This window comes from Cetorhinus maximus, chromosome 26, assembly GCF_964194155.1.
Source record: "Cetorhinus maximus chromosome 26, sCetMax3.hap1.1, whole genome shotgun sequence".
In the NCBI taxonomy this organism is placed as follows: domain Eukaryota; kingdom Metazoa; phylum Chordata; class Chondrichthyes; order Lamniformes; family Cetorhinidae; genus Cetorhinus; species Cetorhinus maximus.
Genome location: NC_135904.1, coordinates 22,472,827 through 22,495,475, shown reverse-complemented (window position 1 = coordinate 22,495,475; position 22,649 = coordinate 22,472,827). Strand labels below are relative to the sequence as shown.

General features: G+C 45.1%; 1 protein-coding gene across 7 annotated transcripts in view; it reads left to right on the top strand.

The window, feature by feature from the left end:
- unc13c (unc-13 homolog C (C. elegans)) overlaps positions 1 to 22,649 on the top strand; it is a 585,292-nt gene that overhangs the window by 524,206 nt on the left and 38,437 nt on the right. For all 7 annotated transcript variants that reach the window (XM_078530361.1, XM_078530365.1, XM_078530363.1 and 4 more), the window contains one exon: positions 11,423 to 11,570. In XM_078530361.1, the coding sequence (XP_078386487.1) occupies positions 11,423 to 11,570 (148 nt within the window). The remainder of the gene's footprint in view (positions 1 to 11,422; positions 11,571 to 22,649) is intronic.

Sequence of the window (22,649 nt, the reverse complement as noted above, 5' to 3'; positions counted from 1 at the left end):
TCACAATTGGCTGTGCGCCGCCATTTTACGTGGGCGGGCCAATTAAGGCCCGCCGAGCGTGACATGCACCCGGAATTGCTCAGTGCTACCTGTGTGGGAGGAGGGAGAGTCGGGGCCTGCGCTCTTTTGGGCGCAAATCTTCCTGAGGCACAGAGCTGCCTTAGGGAGATTAATTTAATAATAAAACATTGGAAAAAAGAAAAAATATAATTACTCAGACATGTCCCCTCGTGACATTGTCACATGAGCTGAGACGTGTTTATGAATTTTCGTAACACATTTTACTTAATTAATAGACACTTCATGAAACCTCATCCCGCCCATGGATGAGGTTTCATGAAAAATGCAAAGGTTGCCTGGGCTCTTTGCCTGCCCGCCAGCCTTAAGGTTGGACGGGCAGCCCTGACAATCACTTTAATTAGTTAATTAATGGCCTTATCAGGCCTTTGACAGTTTGGCGGGTGTGCGCCTGCTGAATTGAAGATCGGAATGACGTGCGGTGACGGAATGCACGCCCGATGTCACCGTGTCTCATGCGGGTCCCACCCCCCCCCCCCCAAATGGAAGATTCTGTCCCATGTGTTTCTTCAGCCTCTCTGAAAATGGATCGAGAAAATACCTGATGAGGTACATAAGAATCAGTAAAGCTGCTTTATTTCACAGTAATGTGAACATACAGATCAGCTGTTGTGACTAAACTCTCTATTTTAATTCGGAAGCTCTATCACCTCCTAATAAAACAAAATAAAGAATACACTTGGGTTTTGCTTTGTTTAAACAAGATAGTTTCCAACTATCCTGTAGCAAAAACCATTAGAGAGATCCTTTGAACAAACCCAACTGCCCTCACAATTATTTTGAGGCTGGTAGGAAGAGTTTGGCAACATGTCCCATTTTCTGTCCTTTTGGCCTCAATTTTACCCAGGGGCATCAGGATGAAAAGTGGGCCCCTGGCCTGGAATTGTGGTAGTGGGACTGCCTCGGTAATTTTACCACAGGCTGACTCTTGATTGGCCGCTGGCAGGTCCAAAGTCCCAGTAAGGATGGCAGGCAGTTTCCTGATGCTGCCGGTCCAATCAGAGGACGGGCAGCACTGAAGCCTTGGCAGTGCCATTGGGAGAGGATGTCACCACTGAGGTACACAGGAGAGCTCCGGAACTGGGCCAGGTCAGTAAAAAAAAAATTTAAATTCATGGTCAGAGGGGAAACCCCTCCGGCGGAGCTCATTGGGGTTCACGGGAGCTGCCTTCTCTGCCCGTGGCCCTCGCTTTGTGCCATTGAGCCTTTGGTCCTTCACGTTGCCACTGGGAGGCCACCTCCGTTTCCCTGGCGACATCCCCCCCCCCACAAGTGGGAGGTAGACCCCCCCCCACCAACTCCCCTCAGTAAAATGTTGACGGCACCATAAGATTCCCCAAGTTTTACCTTTAATTATGATAATGGGTGACCCGCCTCACCGGCACAAGCAGCCTCTTCAGACCCAGGGGTGGGGCCATGTCGGGGGAGCCAACGCGATGTGGCTCCTCGTGATTTTGCCACCCCTTCCCTGCCCAACCCCCAGAGACTGGTAAAATCCTGGCCTTTATTTCTTGTTGCCCAGCGCACGGGGATCAAAGGATTTATCAAAACAGTAAGCGTGGTGAGGCGTTTTTCAGTTGCCTATACAAGTCAATGAATTATAAAAGCAAAATACTGCAGATGCTGGAAATCTGAAACAAAAACAAAAATAGCTGGAAAAACTCAGCAGGTCTGACAGCATCTGCGGAGAGGAAAACAGAGTTAACGTTTCGAGTCCGTATGACGTACTGATGAAGAGTCTTACGGACTCGAAACGTTAACTGTGTGCCTCTCCACAGATGCTGTCAGACCTGCTGAGTTTTTCCAGCTATTTCTGTTCTTGTTTCAAGTCAATGACTTGTTCATTGTTTAGGCTCAACCCTCTTTCATTTTAAAGTTGTGAGAATACTCTTCCTAAAAATGCAATATCAAAAGTATTTTTCTCTTTTCAGTGGAAAAATTATCATTAATTCCTTAAACTTGGCAGTAGACGAATAGGAGAATTTACTTATCCCCCTCTCTCATTTGCAATTGGCTATTGCTGATGCCCTGACTATTGACGTGTGAATTTAAGGACCTGGATCTTCCTGTCAGCGCTGAAGCTGTGGCTTCCACCGCTGACTGCAGTTTAAATTGCCCTTTGACCTTTTTGATCAGCTACAACGGGAACTTTCTATCCCGGCTGCAGTGTGGATCTATTGTCGAGGTGAGCTGGGGGGCCGAAAGGCACAGCCTAGTTGCAACAAAACCAAGCCAACTTTGTCACCATGAACTGAAGGAACGGCCTTTGAGGTCTGCCTCCAGTTCAGTGTTTTTCAGCATTTTCAATGTAAATTTAAATGTATCCTTCATTCTGGCTCTCCCCACCACCCCCCATGCCCACTCAACTCTCCCCTACCCAGTGCCGCACACTTCCTCCTGTCACCATCACCGCCTCTCCCCCCCGCCCACCAAGCCCACCACACCTCCAACCTTCCCATTATGGCCCTCAATATGAATGTCCCAGCATTCACCGTAATTGGGACCAGTAGATCTGGGACGAACAGATTGCACTTTTGGTTAGATATTGTTTTAATGGTGTCGGCTACCGAATGTTAAGAAAATCTTCTGTATTGTCAACAGCAAGTCTTTAGAAACTACTTGTAACTATATACTTATATACAGTAAAGGGTATAGGTAGGGAGCTATCTCCATGTCTTAAGTCTTAACACATCTCTGCTCAACACCACACTGACCTCAGCTCTGGGTCATGTGCCTTCCTACATCACTGTGTGGGCAGTAGTGTACTCAGTCCCACATTAACCCAGTATATACCAGACCCTTGTACTACAGATGTAGAAAATAAACTAGCTCCTTAGCAGAGCAAGAATGAATAGTAAACCAAGTAGCCAAGGAACGGAACAGAATATAACTACTTTTATAGCGGAAAAGCAATTTGTACATTTCTGCTGGAGTAATCTTTAAACCCTAGCAAGTGTTGCGATATGATAATTTATGGAAGTTAAAGGAGGTAAAATTGTGATTGATGCATTTCTTATCTTATGTCCTTTTCTCCATTCACTGACTCAATTTATTATATTGCAAGATGCTAATGATTAGTAAAAATCACCAAGTTCAAGGTTATTCATCATTCAGGTTTAACTGCTGCACTCTTTGTTAATTCATCAAACCGGAGTATTCGAGCAATATTCTATTCAAATGGAAATGTTTTCCCACTTGTCACATTGGACTAGTTTTCCCTTCTCCAAACTGTCTGTTTCTGAGTGGTATTGAGGTAGACTGGGAAGGGAGATCAGCTTGGGAGTCGGATTTCCTTCTGGAAGTGATGTCTGGCTGTGTATATGTTTGCCCGTGTTTGGGTGGGTTTATCAGAATTTCCATGTAAATACAACATTTTTCTTTTTTTTGAATGTTGAATAGCTGTAGGAATGCTGTAATACTTTGATGCCCCATACTTCTAAGGGGGGGCTGAAGGAGGCGGGAGCATTCAGTTTTATGTGACTCTTAAGATGAGCATACACGAGGGAGAACAGGGTGACAGATTGCACTGAACTCGCATGAGCAACTTTAAAACCAGCCATTCTCAGTTGTCTCAAGTGCCTGAACATGACACCAGTCACCTTCCCGCCCGTGGACGAGGTTTCATGCTTTTTCTAATTCCTGCCGGGACTCCTGGCCTGCCCGCCAACCTTAAGGTTGGATAGGCAGGTCCATTAATTAGCTAAATGACTTTGTCAATGGCCTCATTTAGCTGCGCCCCCACCTACTGGAAATTTTAAATGGGGCGCGGTGACTTCGGGAGTTCCGCCCGACGTCACCGCGCATCATTTTACGTGTGGGTTAGCGGGCCCCGCCCCCCCCGCTCGCCGACAGGAAAGTCCTGCCCATAAGCATATATATGTGTGTACACTATATGTCTGTGTATATGTAAACTATGATATATACATGTACACACGCTATAATCTATATACATGTACACACTCATTCTGTTCTTCACCGCCTGTCCATCTAGAATGTAAAATCCATGACTCCACTAGAAAATTTTGTCAAGAACTAACCCAAGAATATTTAACTTAGCTGACTCAAGAAAACCCGTGTGGATGACCATTGGGAGCCATAGGTGGAGTCTAAGCAGTCATTCACCGCAGTTCTACTGAGATTGCTGCCAATAAGGAAAATCTCAAAGAAATATGTTCTGGGTCTTTTTTGTACCAAACTCTGTCACTCTTCCTGTTAGTAATTGTTTCATGTCAAATTTTAGTTGAAGTGTTGTGAATAAAGCAATGATGAGGTGTTGGAAAATCAAAGAGGTATATTCCCATGTGTAAACCAGTGCAAAAAACTTTCTGCCATCATAATTAAATGTCTGGTTAAATAAGACAGACTCTTTCCCATAGGTTCTAGCTATGACTATAATTTAACCACGATCCTCCTTGTTCTTTGTCAGGATTTATGTATTTGAGTTTGCACATTGTCTTACAGGTTGTAAGGCAAGGAAATGCATGCTTGACATGCTAAAAAGATTAGCGTAAAGTAAAAGTTTGAATGTAGAAATACAGTCTTGTAATCCCAATGAGAGCATTCTATTCATGGGTTTGTTGCAGGATTTTCCTGCTTATATCTGATCAAAGGAAAACCTAGATAAGCATATTTGAGACTTGGATAGTAATCATAACTCCTAGAACACCACTTATATGTGGGGAGATAAACTCCATTGTATAAGGTAACATGTTGAAAAGCAAGTTCCAGTATATGTTTGATATATTTAACTTGAAGACTACAATAGGTAACAAAAAAGGATGATCGAACACTATACACTTTATATAGACCTTCTCTGGTAAGTGTATTGTGTCGTCAACAAAACAAGATACATTATACATTGTGTAGCAACATCTTATATTTATATAGTGTCTTTACCATAGAGAAACGTCACAAGACACTTCATGAGTAGATGTAAAGAAATGAATGTCAACCCATGAGGAAATATATTGAGAAGGGCAACAAAAGTTTAGTCATATGTATGGATTTTGAAAAGGTTGTCAAAGTTCCACAGGACGAGGCAGCTAAGAAAGGAGGGGTTCGGGAGCAGAGTGCCAGATAGTAGGGTGAAGGTGGCTTAAGGCAAGGTCACCTATTGTGAGGCGAAGGGAGAGTTGGGGGGAAACACAGAAGCCAGAAGCAGAATAATGGAGTATTCAGGACAGCGTGTAGAGCTGGATGTAATTTCAGAGAGAGAACAGGGCAAAGCCTTGGAGTAGTAGTATAATTTAGTGCATCAATGAAGATCAACAATGATACGGTGATAGTTGAACAAATCTTGTATAGTGTGGGATGCATGCAACAGAGTTTTGAGTAAGTTGGGGTTTATGGAGGAGGGGGGGATATGCCAACAAAGTGAGCATTGGAGCCATCAAGCCAGGAGGAACAAAGGGATGTAAAAGGTTGCAGGATTGGGTGAGTCAGGTAGTGGTGGAGTTGACGATATTGGGGAAGTGTATGGATGGTTAAAGCTCAGCTAACGGGGTATCGAGAATTTAAGCAGTTTGTTTCGGAGCCGAGGAGTTTGTGGCAAGGGCCAAAGGCAATTCTGTAGCATAAAACGAGTAGTCTCACTTTAACTGCCACCATAATCCCATCTGATGTTCAGTACCATTGAAGTTGGTGGAACCAGGTATTTGGCAGGGAGTACAATAGGTGGTAACTATGATCGTGCCATTTTGCACAACCACCTACGATAAATTTTTACCTCAGTGGCTTTGATCTTCCCAATGTTAAGCTGGAGGAACTTGTGACTCAGCCAAAATTTGAGGTTGATCAAGAAGTCTGTTGGTACAGATATAGCTGAAGCTGTACCAGCAATCTATATATTGTGCAGTGTTCATTAGGGTGTGACTTGAAGACAAACAAGATAAATAGTCGTATGATGGTACAGAACTTGCTGAAAAAGAGAGTTTTTGTCGAAGCTTTCCATCTTGCACTCATCAGGACAGCTGATGTCAGGGGAAACAACATATTTATGCTGTATGAGAAGAGATCGTTGATTGGTTGGCAAGTGGACGCTAATTAGTAGAGGCATTGCCACGGAGAATGCACTAGCGGATGGCAACTGTCGATTGGGACATTAATCATTTTCTGAATGAGAGATTTGTGTGTCTTGGAAATAAATATTGATCATAGGCGTAATTCAATTCCAATCTTTTTCGCTAAAGGAATATGTTGATCCATATGGCTCAAGAGACAACATGGTTTTCTTAAAAGAAAAATTAGAAAGCATTTGACAGAAGGGTCAATTTTATTTTGAAGCCTAGTAATACACAGCTTTTTACCCAATTAGTAAGTATCTTTATCTAACTTAATGCGGTAATTCAAACATATGAATCAACAAACTAATCTCCTGTGGCATTGGTCATGGATAATCTGGTGTTTGGGGCCTGGCTGTAATGTTTAGCTGCCAAATGGTCGGTCCCTTTTGGATCATTGTTCAGGTACCTCCCTGTGAGAAAGTGGTGTAAATAGATCCAGTTGGAGTTAATTAAAGGCTAATTATTAAAGGAAGTTTTGTGGATTGACAGTTGTTTGTAAATCCCCAACTCCAGCACTTGGTATAGAGACCAATTTATGAAAGTCAGAAAAACTAGCAGGAAATTTGTCTCTCTTTTTAAGCATGGTCAATGAGTACTGAGCAAATCCTGTTTATTTTTGTCAAACTGAACAAGGCTTTACACTAAACTGATGTATGATAATGATGTAGTCATATTTCAAAATATGATGTACTAATAATACAACTTATACTGTTTTAAGTTGTACTATTACCAGTATAATAGTATACTACTATGCCCGTTATAATAAACAGTTATAACCAAATCACAATCAAAAAAATTAAATGAGTTAAAACCTCATAACCTCAAAGAAGCAGAATGTAATCCTCTTGATAGAATGGTAAGAGCTATATGAACCATATATGAGTTATGGCATCTGAAATATTACCCAACCACAATTGGCAGTATTATATTGAAGCCTGTAGGAGCGGGAAACAAGGGGGGGTGGGGGTGGGGTGGGAGGGAGGGGGTAGCAGCATACTGAGGCGGGAGCCAAGTCCTGGGTTTCTCAATGACAGATTGAAATGCAGAGATTGTGTTGCAACGACGGGTCAGGCATCGCACTGCCCTGTGGCGGGTTCCTATTTCCAATACATTTGCAGAATGCTCATTATCTTAAAACTTTTTCAAATGAAGTCCAGCCTTCAAGATTAAGCCAGTGGCGCACGGGAAACTTGAAGCATCGGTTTCACAGTTGTTTAAAGTTGGCGTGCACCAGTCAGGTTTGCCCACTTGGATCTGAGGTGGACGGTTGTTTTTGTGGAAATATGGCACATAGGGGAGGGAAGCAGGAGACTGGCAGCTAGGTGGGGGGGGGGAGGGGTTGGGGGGGAGGGGGGTGTGTGTCAGAAGGGGCAAAGATGATTTGGGGGCGAGCCGGGTGTTGGATCGGGGCATCTATAGGGCCAGAGGTCTTCGAGGAAGGGGACCGGGAGAGGTCAGGCCATGTGGGGAGCAAGAGGGCTTCAAGGAAGTTAGAGTGTGGCAGTGTATAACAAGAAGGGCCTGGCATCTTGGGTATGATCAGCCGTCTCTGGCATTGCCTCTCCGACATTTACAGGTAGTTAGTTCTCAACCTGAAGATGGAGTGACACGCCAGTGCCTGTCCTCTACAATACCTTCCCTGGATGCCTGCCTCCAGGCAGCCTCCCTCCTCTGGTTCTGCCTGCTGCTGGCCTTGTGGCTTCTGTTGTTGGCTGGTAACAGCCCTCTCCTCAGGGTCGGGGGGAGCAATCATGAAATGCAAAATGAGGGGCCTAAAGGGCAGGTCCTGTAGTTTCCAATGCCAGGTCCTGGGTGTTGAAGTGAGGAAGCTATCTGTCATGGGGAAGGTCCACATTTACAATAGGGAGGTCGATGTGGTACAAGAGCAGGACCAGTCGGAGGTAGGGAGAATGGAATGCCTCAGAGGATGAGGGATTGTAAAGACACCAAGGTAACTGGAGGGAGGGTCTGGGGTCAGAAGAGAAATGTCCACGGTGAGGGGGGGTGGGATTAAGGGGAAGGGGTCCACCGTTACAGGGTCAAGGGTAATGATGGGAAGTTCAAGGGTGACAGAGGGAAGGTGCACAGTGATGTTCAGAGGGTTAAGGGTGATAGCTCAAACTTGAGGATGACAGTGATGGGGTCCAGGTGGAGGTTAATTCTGGCTCCGTCACTGGCCATTTCTCCAAGCTTACGATGAAGCTGCTGAGTCCAGGTCCAAGTGCGAAAAGGCCACAGGGTGGGAGGAGTTTAGGTTGCGGCTCCTGGGATGATTTGAAAATCTTATTGCTCAACAGCTGTATGGATGAAAACTATCAGAGGTGCTCAATTCATTGCCTGCCTTCTTCACACAGTTGGACTTGCTATGGGTCTGATACACACCATATTCTTGCAACCTCGGGAGCATGAGGAGAGGATGCAACAAAGGAGGGCTCAGAGCGTACGTGGGTTGTACGTTGGACCTGACTCTCCATGGCCGTATGGCATTTGCCAACCTCTCCATGGAGGAAGTCATGTGCTCACATGCCTGAGTAATGGCAGAACTCATGGCTTGCATGGACTCCCCCATTGCCTGCGCGAAGCTGCACGTGACCTCTGGCATCTCCACTATATGTTCCCCTACCTTTTGCTGCATCGCCTGCAGGTTTCTTGTGGCTGCAACCAGATGCCTGCCATCATCATGGGGCTCAGCAGGGGCCTGGTCCCCAGCAGTCTTCTAAGTGTTAGGGGCCTCGGTAACACAGTTTCTCTCAGCTGCTGGGACATGTGTGCAATGTGCTTACCAGATTGTGCTCCTGGATCTAAGCGCAAACCTCCCTTGACCTGTGTGTGCAGTAGAACCACCATTAGCTGGTGGAGGTTGTGGTGATGGTGCCTCCTCTGGGTCAGTGAAGTCATTGTCCCCAGAGGTGAAGTCTTCAGGCTCCTGCTGTGGCTGTGACCTGGGCTGGGCATTGCAATGACATGTAGTAGAGAAGAAAAAAAAAAAACCATATTAAGTGTCAGCACAATCTATGAGCGCATTTCCTCATGTGCTTCTTGTGTGCCCATATGCCAACATAGGTTTGTGCCCTGTTGTGTGTGTTACACTCTGTTAGAATGAACATCGGAGTTCAAGTTTTGATCATTTGGCATAGACGCTCTGTGTCATCCTTTCAGGTGGCCCCATTAGTTGCTCTGACTTTTAGGTTCCCTCCCAAACTGACAATAATTCTGACGACAGAACTTTTCTAAATGAATACACAAGGGCACACTATGGGCAATACATCATTATTATTTTGAATTTGAATTGTGTTCATTAGCAGGCCTGTTGTCATTAATTTCAGCATCTTAACCAGTTAGGAAACATGTTTTGCATGGGAAAAGTTGCATTTTATTTTAGCCTCTTTGACACATATAGTAGACAGAGTAAGATTTCTGTATTAACTGTCACCTCATTACATAGCTGCACGGTGAAGATTATGACAACACTGTACATGGGAAATGTGTGATGCAGTGGCTAACCAAGCATCTCTGAGCCATCAGCTCAAATTGCCTGTTGGATAGAGTCTCCACATTGAGACAGCTCTAACTGTTGGAAGCAAAATGTGTTTGTGCTGTTTCAGTCTAGTTCCTGGGGAGTGATTGACCGCAGCACAAAACTGCCCTGAAATCATCTGTAATTGAGCAGGCCTACTCAGTTGCTTTGACATGATGTGGATAATTGCACACCAATATTGTGGGAAGCATAAGAAAAGGAAAATGTTATTTAAATAGAGGGAAACTACAGGATGCCAAGGAACAGAGGGATCTGGGGGTCCTCATACATAAATCACAAAAAGTTGGCATTAATGTATGGCACGTAATTAGAAAGGCAAATAGGATGTTGGCTTTTATTGCAAGAGGGATGGAGTATATAAGTATGGAAATCTTGTTACAACTGTACAGGACATTGTGAGACCACACCTGGAGTATTGCATATAGTTTTGGTCATCTTATTTAAGGAGGGATATACTTGCATTTAAGGCAGTTTAGAAAAGGTTCACTTGGCTGATTCCTGGGATGAAGGGGTTGTCTTATGAGGAATGGTTGAGTGGGTTGTACTCAATGGAGTTTAGAAGAATGAGAAGTGATCTTATTGAAACGTTATAAGATTCTGACAGGGCTTGACAGGGTAGATGTTGAGAAGATGTTTTCCCTTTAATGGGGGAATCTATAACCGGGAGGCACAGTTTCAGAATAAGTGGCCTCCCATTTAACACAGAGATGAGGAGGAATTTCTTCTTTCAGAGAGTCATTAATCTTTGGAATTCTCTCCCCTGGAGAACAGTGAAGGCTGGGTCTTGGAACATATTCAAGGCTGAATTAGACAGATTTTTGATCGACAAGGGAGTCGAGGATTATGGGGGGCAGGCAGGAAAGTGAAGTTGAGGCCACAATCAGATCAGCCATGATCTTAGCGAATGATGGAGAAGGCTCAATGAACCAAATGGTGTACTCCTATTTCATATGTTCTTCTTTGAGTTTGTGTGAAGACCCTTTGTACAATATTGTAAAGGATGTTTTCATAGAAATAATAGAGAAATTTCATACAAACCTAGTAACCATGCATATGTTAATAACTGTACTGGATAATTTCAAGGCCATCAGAATGACCTGGGATATAAATTTTTGGGTCAGTGTAAAATGAAATTTACTATAGTACAGTGATGAAAAAAAACTACATTGTAGATCTAGCTCTTTGTTATTTATCATTCTTGCAATTGCATAAAAATTCTGAAGTAATCTATATTAAAGTATAAACTGCCAGTAATGGGATACATTTTCCTGGTCTTCTGCCTGAGGGCACTGGATGATCTGATCAAATACAAGCAATCAAGAGGGGAAGAGTGAACTTTGATGAGACAACATTTTGTCCATTAATTTAAATGGAATCTCTGGGATAACATCCTCCCCGCCCAATTTCTCATATTTGCTGCATCTAGGCAATTCAAAGCATTCAAGTGGATGAACATGAAAAACTACCCCATTGACAGATTTTGGATGCTGCTTTAGGTTACGCAAATACCAATATCTTTAATTGTCATGACCTAAAGTACTCAATCTCCGAATGATATGAGCAGTTGATGGCTTCTATACTTTCGATCTGGTTGGACTGTAGAATTTAAACACGTACTGCCATGGATATCGGTCTCAGTATGTTTGATGGCGCCTATATAAATTGTGTAGTCTTGTTCGCATCATTTTTCTGCTACATTGTCATTATTTAATCCCTTCTCTTGATGGATTGACCCACTCTTTAGCAATATTTCCACGCTGGAGGAAATGGCCTCAAGAAGACATTCTTAGAGAAGAGCCCAGACATGCAGTCGTTGAAATATGCACTTAGTCTCTACACTCAAACTACCGATGCTCTGATTAAAAAATTTATCAACACCCAGTCTTCACAAGGTAAGGAATGACAAACTAAATGTTAAATTAAATTGCATAACAGGCAGAAAAATGCTTTTAGCGACATATTTTATCCAACATTAGGTGCTGTTTTTCCTTTATTATATTGGTGCCTGCATTTCACACACACTTGCGTTTATATAGTGCCTTTCATGACCACAGGACATCACAAAGCACTTTACAGCCAATGAAGTACTTCTGAAGTGTACTCACTGTCGTAATGTAGGAAATATAGCAGCCAATTTGCTTAAACAAGCTTCCACAAACAGCAGTGTGATAACGACCAGATAATTTGTTTTTGTGATGTTGCTTGAGGCAAAAGTATAAGCCAGGACACCAGGGTAGATCCTCTGTTGGTCTTTCAGTAGTGCCATGAGATCTTTTACAGCCACCTAGCAGAGACACTAGTCAGGGCTCAGTTTAACGCCCCATTCAAAAGATGGTGGCACGCATCCATACCCCACCCCAAATTCTGGTCTGCACTCATTACACTGATGCAGAGCTTTCCAGATCCAGCGATGTTGGGTTAATGTGCACAGATGCCTCATCCAAATCGCTGTGGGACGGGGCAGAGTCGAAGGCAGGTATTTCCACAGAGAAAGCAAGGAAAAATTAGAAAAGAAAACTAAAGTTTTCAACTCTTAAAAGTCGGTTTATGGCAAACACATGGGAGTCGACCAAAGTGCTGGAAATACTCAGCCGGTCTGGCAGCATCTGTGAAGAGAGAAACAGAGTTAATGCTTCGAGACAAGTATGACTTCTTCAGAACTGGAGTCAACTTTGACCTGCTGGAGGTGGTGCAGAACCTGAGGAAACCTGGTGACAGATAACTTTGTGGGAGAGAGTTTTTGTGAGAAATAATAATTATAGATGACACTCTCGTCCTTTCTATCTATAATCAGCGAGTGTATATCTGATGACATTTCTAGGTAGTTCATAAAAAAACACAACTTAAGTTTTGGCTCAGAGGTAGTCAGTGAAGTTTCATTACTAATGACTTTTAATTTGTACTTGAATTCTTGATTCGAATTTAATTGTGAAACATCTCCTGTATTATTTGAACAAGCAAACACATTAAATAAGATTGTAAATATGGCAATTTACTGCATGTAAAATATTTCTGTTTACAATGCCCTAGAAATTATTCTGTTATTTCATTGCATAAATCTTTCCTTCCCCTTGCTGCCTTTGCACTGAAGTAAATTTAACCCCTCTAGGATGATGCCCTAGTCCATATTGTAGAGCACAATATTTTCAACTTAACAGTTGACCTGAATTGTAATTGCACATGTTTGCATTCCCAGTCCATTCATTATGGAAGTGAAAGGTAAAACAAGGACATAAATCATTTTGCTGCTATGGAGTATTCACGAGTAGAAATCAAATCCACTCTTACTTGCTTTCAGGATTTTACATATCCAGATTTTATTCTCATTAACTAAATGCAGAAAATTATTGTGAATACCCATGAAAAGGGAATGTTTTATTGAATTCGTTTTGTATTTTAATTTTTGTGGAAGTGCTGACTAAAACATTTGAATTTATTAACGTTATGATCTTACCGTTAAATACGTGACATTTTACAAGCGTCTTTGGAGGGTATGATATGTGATTCTGACATAAGCCATCAATTTTTTTTTGAATGCTGAAGATAAGTTGCAACATCAAAATGCTTCATACAGACACTCTTATGGAGGAAAGCATCAAGTTTGTTCTGATCTCTTTGAGGTAGTTGCACTTTTATTAACATTTGAGGATCTAAGGGAGGCTGCATAAGAATCGGAATTTGAAACAAAATCATTCGCTTATTCTTCAGTTCTAACCTCATTGTTAAGCGTCCTGTGAAATGTTTGGTGGATTACAATAAAATTATAAATGCTAAATATGATAAAATTACAAATGTTTTGAGAGAAAGAATGGCTGAGGTGACAGACCAATTGCCTCTTGGGCAGAGGTTTTTATAGTATGGTCCACATGTTGTTTGGCATTGAAGTCTTGCTTTCCTTGGTTGGAGCATTTTGCCTGGTTTCCATTTGGAGTGTTCCTGGTGGAGCTGAAGGGCCAGCCGGTAGCTGGTAGAAAGAACTGGTACAAGTCTATAACAGTTGAACATGTCAACTGGTTCTATTGGCATAAGTACAATGCAAAGTTGTTGTAGCACATTTTTTTCAGCCTCCTTTCCCCTAGACAATAGACCATCCCAACTGGCAGCTATGTGACAAAGCACAGCAAATGGCACAGTATCTCAGGTAGCAGTGTGCAGAGATATCAGCACACATTGTAAAATAAATATTATACTACCAGACTAAGTAGGACGTAAATTATGTCCTGTTATAACACTACTTGGGCTCAGATTAATATGGTAACACAGATTTGAACCTGCAACAAAAGCAGTTTAATTGTAAATTGCTGATACAAAAAAACAGAGGATTGATAACAAGTGTTCAGAGAAATCCATAAAGCAATTATATTGGTGATTTTAAATCTGAACATTTCATAAAGAACAAACAGTGTAGTTAAGCTATAAGAATTAGTACACACATTTTCCATAGTTATGTATAACCATAATGGTTATGTTACTTGAATCATAATTTTTTTATTTATTTACTAGATGTGGGCTTCGCTGGCTGGGCCAGCATTTTTTGCTCATCCCTAGTTGCCCTTGAGAAGGTGGTGGTGAGCTGCCTTCTTGAACCACTGCAGTCCCTGTGGTGTAGGTACACCCACAGTGCTGTTAGGAAGAGAGTTCTGGGATTTTGACCCAGTGACAGTGAAGGAACAGTGATATATTTCCAAGTCAGGATGGTGAGTGACTTGTGGGTATCTTCCACGTGGCAATGTTCTCATGCATCTGCTACCCTTGTCCTTCTAGATGGTAGTGGTTGTGGGTTTGGAAGGTGCTGCCTAAGGAGCCTTGATGAATTCCTGCAGTGCATCTTGTAGATGGTACACACTGCTGCTACTGTGTGTCGGTGGTGGAGGGCGTGGATGTTTGTGGATGTGATACCAATCAAGCGGGCTGTTCTGTCCTGGATGGTGTCAAGCTTCAAGTGTTGTTGGAACTGCACTCATCCAGGCAAGTCGGGAGTATTCCATCACATTCCTGACTTTGACTTGTAGATTGTGGACAGGCTTTGGGGAATCAGGAGGTGAGTTACTCGCTGCAGGATTCCTAGCCTCTGACCTGCTCTTGTAGCCATAGTATTTATATGGCTAGTCCATTTCAGTTTCTGGTCAATGGTAACCCCCAGGGTGTTGATAGTGGGGGATTCAGTGATGGTAATGCTATTAAACGTCAAGGGATGATGGTTAGATTCTCTCTTGTTGGACATGGTCATTGCCTGGCACTTGCGTGGCGTGTATGTTACTTGTCACTTGTCAGCCCAAGCCTGGATATTGTCCAGGTCATGCTGCATTTAGACATGGACTGATTCAGTATCTGAGCCGTCGTGAATGGTGCTGAACACTGTGCAATTAACAGTGAACATCTCCACTTCTGACCTTATGATGTAAGGAAAGTCATTGATGAAGCAGCTGAAGGTGGTTGGGCCGAGGATACTATCCTAAGGAACTCTGAGGTAATCCAGAACCAACAGCAGGAAGAGGCTCCACAAACATCCCATCCTCAAGTGAGTGCAAAGGATAAGTCTGAAGGGGTTAGCCAGGAGAGTGGAGTGGATAACCCATCTTAGCCTCCTGTTGAGGTCTTCGCCTTGACAGATGCTAATCTTCATGTAATATCAAGAAGTGGCTGAAGGCATTGAATACAGCAAAAGTGATGGGGCCCCGGCAACATTTCAGCTATAGTGCTGCAGACTTGAGCTCCGGATCTAGTCGCACTCCTAGCCAAGCGGTTCCAGTACAGCTACAACACTGGCATCAATCTGATAATGTGGAAAATTGCCCAGGTATGTCCTTTACACAAAAAGCAGGACAAATCTAATCCATTCAATTAATACCCAATTAGTCTACTGTCAACTATCAGCAAAGTGATGGAAAGTGTCATTGACAGTGCTACCAAGCAGCACTTACACAGCAATAACCTTTCATGAATGCTCAATTTGGCTTTCACTAGGACTGCCCAGTTTCAGAACTCTTTACAGCCTTGGTCAAACAGGACCAAAAGAGCTGAATTGAAGATCTGAGGTGAGAGTGACTGTCCTGGAGAGGGAGACAGCATTTGACATCGAAGAAACCTAGCAAAATTGAAGTCAATGAGAATTAGGGGGAAAACACTTCACTGGCTGGAGCTTATAACTAGCACAAAGGAAGATGATTGCGCTTTTGGAGAACAATCATCTCAATCCCAGGACATCGCTACAGGAATTCCTTGACAATGTCCTTTGTCCAACCATCTTCAACTGCTTCATCAATGACCTTCCCTCCATCATAAGGTCAGAAGTGGGGATGTTCACTGATTGCACAACTCCTCGCATAATGAACCAACCCATGCTGGCACGGATCAAAATCTGCATAACATTCAGTCTTGAGCTGATAAGTGGCAAGTAACATTTGTGCCACACATGCCAAGTAATGACCATCTCCAACAAGAGAGAATTTAACCGTCTCCCCTTGACATTCAATGGCATTACCATCACTGCATCCCCCACCACCAACATCCATTGATCAGAAACTTGACTGGACCAGCCATGTTAATACTGTGGCTGCAAGAAAGTGCTCTGTGGCAAGTAACTCGCTTCCTGGCTTCTTAAAGCCTTTCCACCACCCACAAGACAGGAGAGTAACAGAATACTTGTCACTTCACTTGATGGCTGCAGCTCTCAGTAAACTCTCAACACTCAGTAAACTTGATTCCATTCAGGGCAAAACCTTTTTGATCACCCCATCCATCATCTTAACCCTTCACTCCCTCTAACATTGGCACACCATAGTTGTAGTGTCTACCATATATAAGATGCATTATAGTAAATCGCCAAGCCTCCTGCAACAACACCTTCCAAACTTGTGACCTCTACCAGCTAAAAGAACAAGAGCAGCAGGTGAGCATTACTATCTACAACTTCTCAAAGTCAATCACCATCTCGACTTGGAAATATATCACAGTTCCTTAATCGTCGCTGAGTCAGTATGCTGGAACTGCCTCCCTAATAGCACTGTGGGTGCAGCTACACCATCAAGACTGCAGTAATTCAAGAAGGGGGCTCAACAACATCTTCTGGAGGGCAATCAGGGATGGGCAATAAATGCAGACCTAGCCAGCGAAGCCCACATCCCATGAATGGGAATCGAAATCACATTACTTGGTAAGATCAAAGTCATTAAAATACAAAATTTGTAATTGTAACCTAACACTGAACATACTCAGCACCGAACATGTTCTGTGATAAATGTTAAAATGCAAATTCTTTTGATTAATAATAAATGAGGCATCCAAAAAGAACACAGTTACAAAAATTACTTTCCCTAAAATAAAGCCAGCACCTAAAACAAGTGGTTTGTAACAAGTAGAAGTATCTATTATTTTTTTTTTTTAGAGAGTGATTGTACCATTGTGCTAATCAAAAAGTAATTCAACATTGTAGTGAACAATGAAATCTGACTGCTCATCGCAGTCCTAACAGAATTGCTAAAACAGAGCAACGTATGGCAGCACTGGGCATCATATTGACCTGTCACTATAAATTGGATGAGATTTATTGGAAACTCAAAGTCTCAACTCATCTTTGCCAGCTCTTCCAATCCCCAGGAGGTTTTATAAAATTGAAAAGCACACTTCAGCAAAATGAATTGTGTTTTCTTTTCCTTATAACCGAACAGAAAGAGAACATGAGAACAGTAAAGGGCAAGAAATGGCAATGCTTTTGAATCTGAACTACTAGACCCCCAATTCTTGTAGCTGAGCACCCAGCTATACCTCATAATGCTTTGTTTGCATTACCTTGCCTGGGAGCTTATTTCAATCCTTGGGCCAGAATTTTCCACACCTGCTAGCGTCGGGTGTGCTTGGCGGTGTGAGCGGACAATATGGCGAGAAGGCCAAAAATCGGTTTCACAACGCCGTGAAACCACTTCGCAATCAACTGCTCTGCTCGTTTCCTGACACTGGGAGCCTCATTGTAATACATCTGCATATCATTACAAACCCATCCTACCGGAATCATCTGAGCACGTCGACATGATTGCACGCCGACGCCTTTCACAACAGCATGTATAAGGTGTGCTCTTTGCCTGCTGCACTTTGAGGGAAACGCGGAGGTGAGTGCACAGTGACTTTGCGCAATGCTCAGGACGGTCACCTGTTGAACTTCAAGTTTGAGGCGACTCGGGGAGGGGCAAGTGCTGCACTGCAGTTGAGGCGAGTTGTAGGGGGACAAGTCTGCACTGTGGTTGATGGTGGTGCACAAGCACATATGGGCTGGCGGGGGGGAGGGAAGTGGCCACGCATTAGGGAAACCTTGTATAAAGTGACCATTCCTCCGCAGTTGAAACAGTTCAGATGAAGCCACATTGACATGCTTGGAGTTGGGCCTCTAGCTCATCTACCCATTCAAGCAACGCAGAGGCATGAAATTGCCACCGACTGTTCCAAAGCTTTTCACCCCTTGGGCACAGACTGCAAACTAATGAGCATTTCAATGGACTGCGGAACACTTGGACGACTGGGCACATTGTACATTCTCCTTGTGAAAGCTGGCCATGGAGCAGTCACCAGTGGAGGTACTCAGAGCCCCTTGTAATGTCATCATTTTGGTTTGAACCAGTGAACCCCATGGTTCAAGCTAACAGCGCAGCCTTGCAGTGTGGGTTAGGAGAATGCCTGAGCTGAGAGCACAGCGTGCAGTCCAATGGCCAAAGCTGCAGCCAATCGGTCAGGTGGAGTGGAGTGGAGGAGGGTGGGGTTTTGGGCAGCCATACAGCGCACTAAACTCTGACCATCCGATTTTGGCCAGAACTCTTTGGGATGTATTAAGGGGCCTTCAGCCTTAACCAGGAGAGGTTCTTAGAACACCCAAGCTAACCCAGGCGCCTCTCTCTTTCAACCTGCAGGAGTACATCAGGAGCATGGAGCCTGGTGAACTAGCTGTCCATCTCGTCACGTGCAGAGACAAAGGAGAAGAGAGCGACGCAGGGCCTGGGTGTGCAGAGAGAGGAGCAACACCTTCAGGAAAAGGGGGCGGCTGGGGCTCCCGCACACACCGCTGAAGAGTCACAGCGAACCATTGTTGGTTGGCACCTAACTAGACCTAGGGTCTATAGCTGCCATCTTTCATTCTGCAGATGACCGAGAACCAGTATCCCCGAAGACTGCGCATGTCTCGGGTACTGGTCAGTCACATCTGTCGGCTGCTGCAGGAATTGGTGCCATGGGGACATGGAGGGCATCCTCTGCCCATGGCCGTAAAAGCGACCACGGTTCAATTTTTACGCTAGTGGATCCTTTCAAGACTCCACAGGTGACCTTTGTGAGAAATCACAAGCCTCCACCCACAAATGCATCCATGACACCACGGATGACATCTTCGCAAGGGCACACAACTTTATGCATTTCGCCCAGGATCAAGAGGGTCAAGATGCAAGAATGATTGGATTTGCCCAGATCTCAGGTTTCTCACAGGTGCAGGGTGCCATCAACTGCACTCATATGGTGCTCAGGTTTCCATCACAACAAGAGGTCAGCTATGTCAACCGCAAGGGCTTCCACTCGCTGAACATGCAGCTGGTGTGTGACCACCAGAAACATATCCTGTAGGTCTGCGCAGGATTCCCACATAATGTCCAGGACTCCTACATTCTCAGTTGGCCACAGATCCCTGACATCTTCCAGGGTCCACAGAAGCTGCAGGGATGGCTCCCCGGGGATAAGGGTTAACCGCAGAGGGACATGGCTGATGACACCTGTGTGGTGGCCTCAGACTGTAGCGGGGCGAAGCTTTACTGAGGCTCAAGCTGCAACTCGCACCTTGGTGAAGTAAACCATCGGAATGCTGAAAATGAGTTGCTGGTGCCTGGGCCGGTCTGGCTGAACCCTGCAATGCAGTCCACAGAGGGTGTCACGCATCACCATCACCTGCTGCGCCCTTTACAACCTGGCACTGCAACAGGGAGAGGAGCTGGCTGAGGAGGAGCTGGAGGTCTCCTCCGATGAGGAGAACACCACCATGAGGAGGTCCTTGAAGGCAACGATGATGGTGATGAGGCCCTTGCACTGGCCAGATGAGGCACCATAGATCCTCACATTGCACGTGTGAGCATTTGACTCCAGTTTGGCTTATGGCAGCGCACATACTCTCTTTGATAATGCTCCTGTCATGGAGACACAATGGAGGCCCTAAAGTTGCTCAGTTCCAGGAGGCTGATGATAACATGCAGTGAGGACACTCCACAGATCTTCACATAGCCTGTCTGAATATCTGATTCCTGGCTGGCTGAAGGCAACTCGCTTGCACTCTGTCAACAGGGTCATGTCATATAGAGACGCAGCCATGAAACTTTAAAAGCATCTGATCCTTTGTCTGCCTTCAGCACCTGAGCCCTTCAGGAGCACAGCCTCACTGGTCACAAATGCTGAAGAGATGGGGGCAAGCCCCACCTTAAAGGTGCTGAGAGCCACACAGAGAGAATGACGGAACTCTGTGACACCTGCCCACGACATTCTGGCAACAATGATAAACACCGTCGAGGTTCAGACACCTGTAATGTGTCCAGGGAGTGTGAGGTTGGACTGTCATTTTGGGCTGAAGGCTGCACAAAGCACAGGAAAGAGGCCCCGGACTGAGACACCGGCCTTTATCTTGTGCAGAAACCAAGGCTTCACATCCGAGTGACAGGAACATTGTTCATCAGAACAAGGAGCCATAGACAGGGAGACATTGGGAGTTTATTTACAATAGCGAACATTATGTAAAAGTGATTAACACCCATGCCCAGGCTGTGCAACTACATCTCCTTAACTCCCTGGAAAGGGAGCACGCGGTGTCTGCCGGCACCATCGAGGCCTTCCGTGCCCGGTGGGCACCACGGGGACTGGGGTGTTTTGTTGACCCCTTTAATCACATTTTGGTTTAATGTTTGTAAGTTTCCTTTAAAGTTTTTCCTTGATTTTACAGCTGACCTGACTTAGGGGCTGTGCTTGATTTATCCCTTGTTTTTGTTAATTTAGTTAATTGTTTTAACTCGAAAAGAGTTACATCTCCTTACCCTTCCTAAGCCTGCCGTCTTGGTGCTCCACCAACATATACAGTGGAGGTGGAGGCAGCTTGCTCACTGCTGGGCCGTCTGTGATGTCCTTGGAGGGCTCCAGCCTGCTTTCGGGGTCCTGCTGTGTGGCAGTGGCACCCTCCTCGGTCTGTGGAGCTGGAGCTGCTGGGGTCACAGGAAGAGGGGATTCGGATGGGCCAGACACTCCCGCAGTCACCCGGGTGGATGGCCCCAGGATGTGCACCTGCTGATCCTCCTCCCTATGGGTGCCCAAGGGCCCCTGGTTGACTCCTTGTGGAGAAAGGGTGGCTGGAGTGAGACTGAGGTGCTCCGCACCCCTCTCATGAACACACTGTTGGAGTCCAACTGTGGCATCAGCGATGGAGTTGAGCCCGCGCAGCAGTGCAGGAGCCAAGTCCTGGACCAAAGACTCCATGGCAGCCACCATCCTACCAGTTTTGACTTTGGTATGTTGGCATGCTGGCGCTATCACCTCAGCCTGAAGGTGGACAGACTCATCCATCGTGCCTTGCAATCTGAGGAGTGCAGCAGGCATCCTTTCAGATGTTCCCGAGCTTGCCTTTGCTGCTCCAGCAACTGGGGTATGACCAAGTCCAGAGGCTCATCATCTGACTCAGAATCAACAGATTTCGGGCCTCCAGCAGTCATCTGAGTGCCGGAAACCTGGGAAGTCCTTGCTGCCACTTGTTGTGGATCAGACAGTGCGATGTGCTCACCAGATTATGATCCCAAGGCTACTGTAGAACTAGATCCCACCGAAGTGTGTGTCTCCGCTGGTGGAGGTGTGGGTGAGCGCTGTGATGGGTCTTCAATGAAGGCGCTTTCAGATTCCTCTTCAGAGGTTTCTTCGGAGCTTGATTGGAGGCCCTGGGTCAAGACTCCATTGGCTGTTTCCCTGGTGTGCCTGCGAAAGCAAGGAGAGATAATTAGTGCATGGCAGTGGCCTGGGAAACAGGACACATCACTCACCGCATGGTTGTCTGATGGATGTTGCACTGCTGGATCCTCACCGTCAGCACAGGAACGGTCCAGATCTTCACCATCCAGCTGGGTGGCTTTATTTCCAAAGTCCATGAGAACCTTAATTTCAGGCATTCCTCTGCTGGTCTGCAACCTTTCCCTCTTGTGTGCCAGCTTTTCTTGCATGAGTAGAGAGGGAGAGAGTGTGAGCAGGATGCCTGCCAGGCCAGCTGATAAGTATGCCTAGCATATGAGGGTGATGAGTGGTCTCACGGATGGGCTGAGGACAATGAAGGTGTGTGTGAGAGAGCCCCTTGAACTGGCAGAGATTGAGACCCCTGTGGATGTGCGATGGATTTGTTACCATGTGAGTTGGGTGTGTTGAGAAGTGACATACCCTGGTGGAACGGAGGAGATCATTCATCCTTTTTCGGCACTGGGTGGCTGTCCTCTTTTGCAGGACGTTGGCGCTGACCACCGCTGCCACAGTCTCCCATGCTGGATTGGTGATGTTGCTGCCCAACCTGTGGCCAGAGTATATCACGGCGAGCCTCCAGTACGTCCAAAAGTCGCTTGAGGGACACATCATTAAACCAGTTGTCTTGCCTTTTGGGGCCAGATTTTCTTTGCAGCTGTTGTGGGCTGGAAGCACTGAGAGGTGTGCTTGCAGCTGCACTTTAAACATGTCGCCTGACGTAATGAAGCAGCGAGGTGATGGTGTGGCGTGCGAACAAGAGCCCGCCCACCATCGAAAGGGCGTGTTTCCCAGGAATGCATAATTAATGAGGCAGGATTGGGATGATACAGCGTGAAAAGCCGCCATTGCGGCCAGCAGGTAAAACATCCTTTTTCCTACCCACTACCGTATTTAGTGCAAATCTGGGACGATTCCACCCTTGATGTGCTCTGGTGTTATTGAAAGTCTTGTCAGGGTTTACT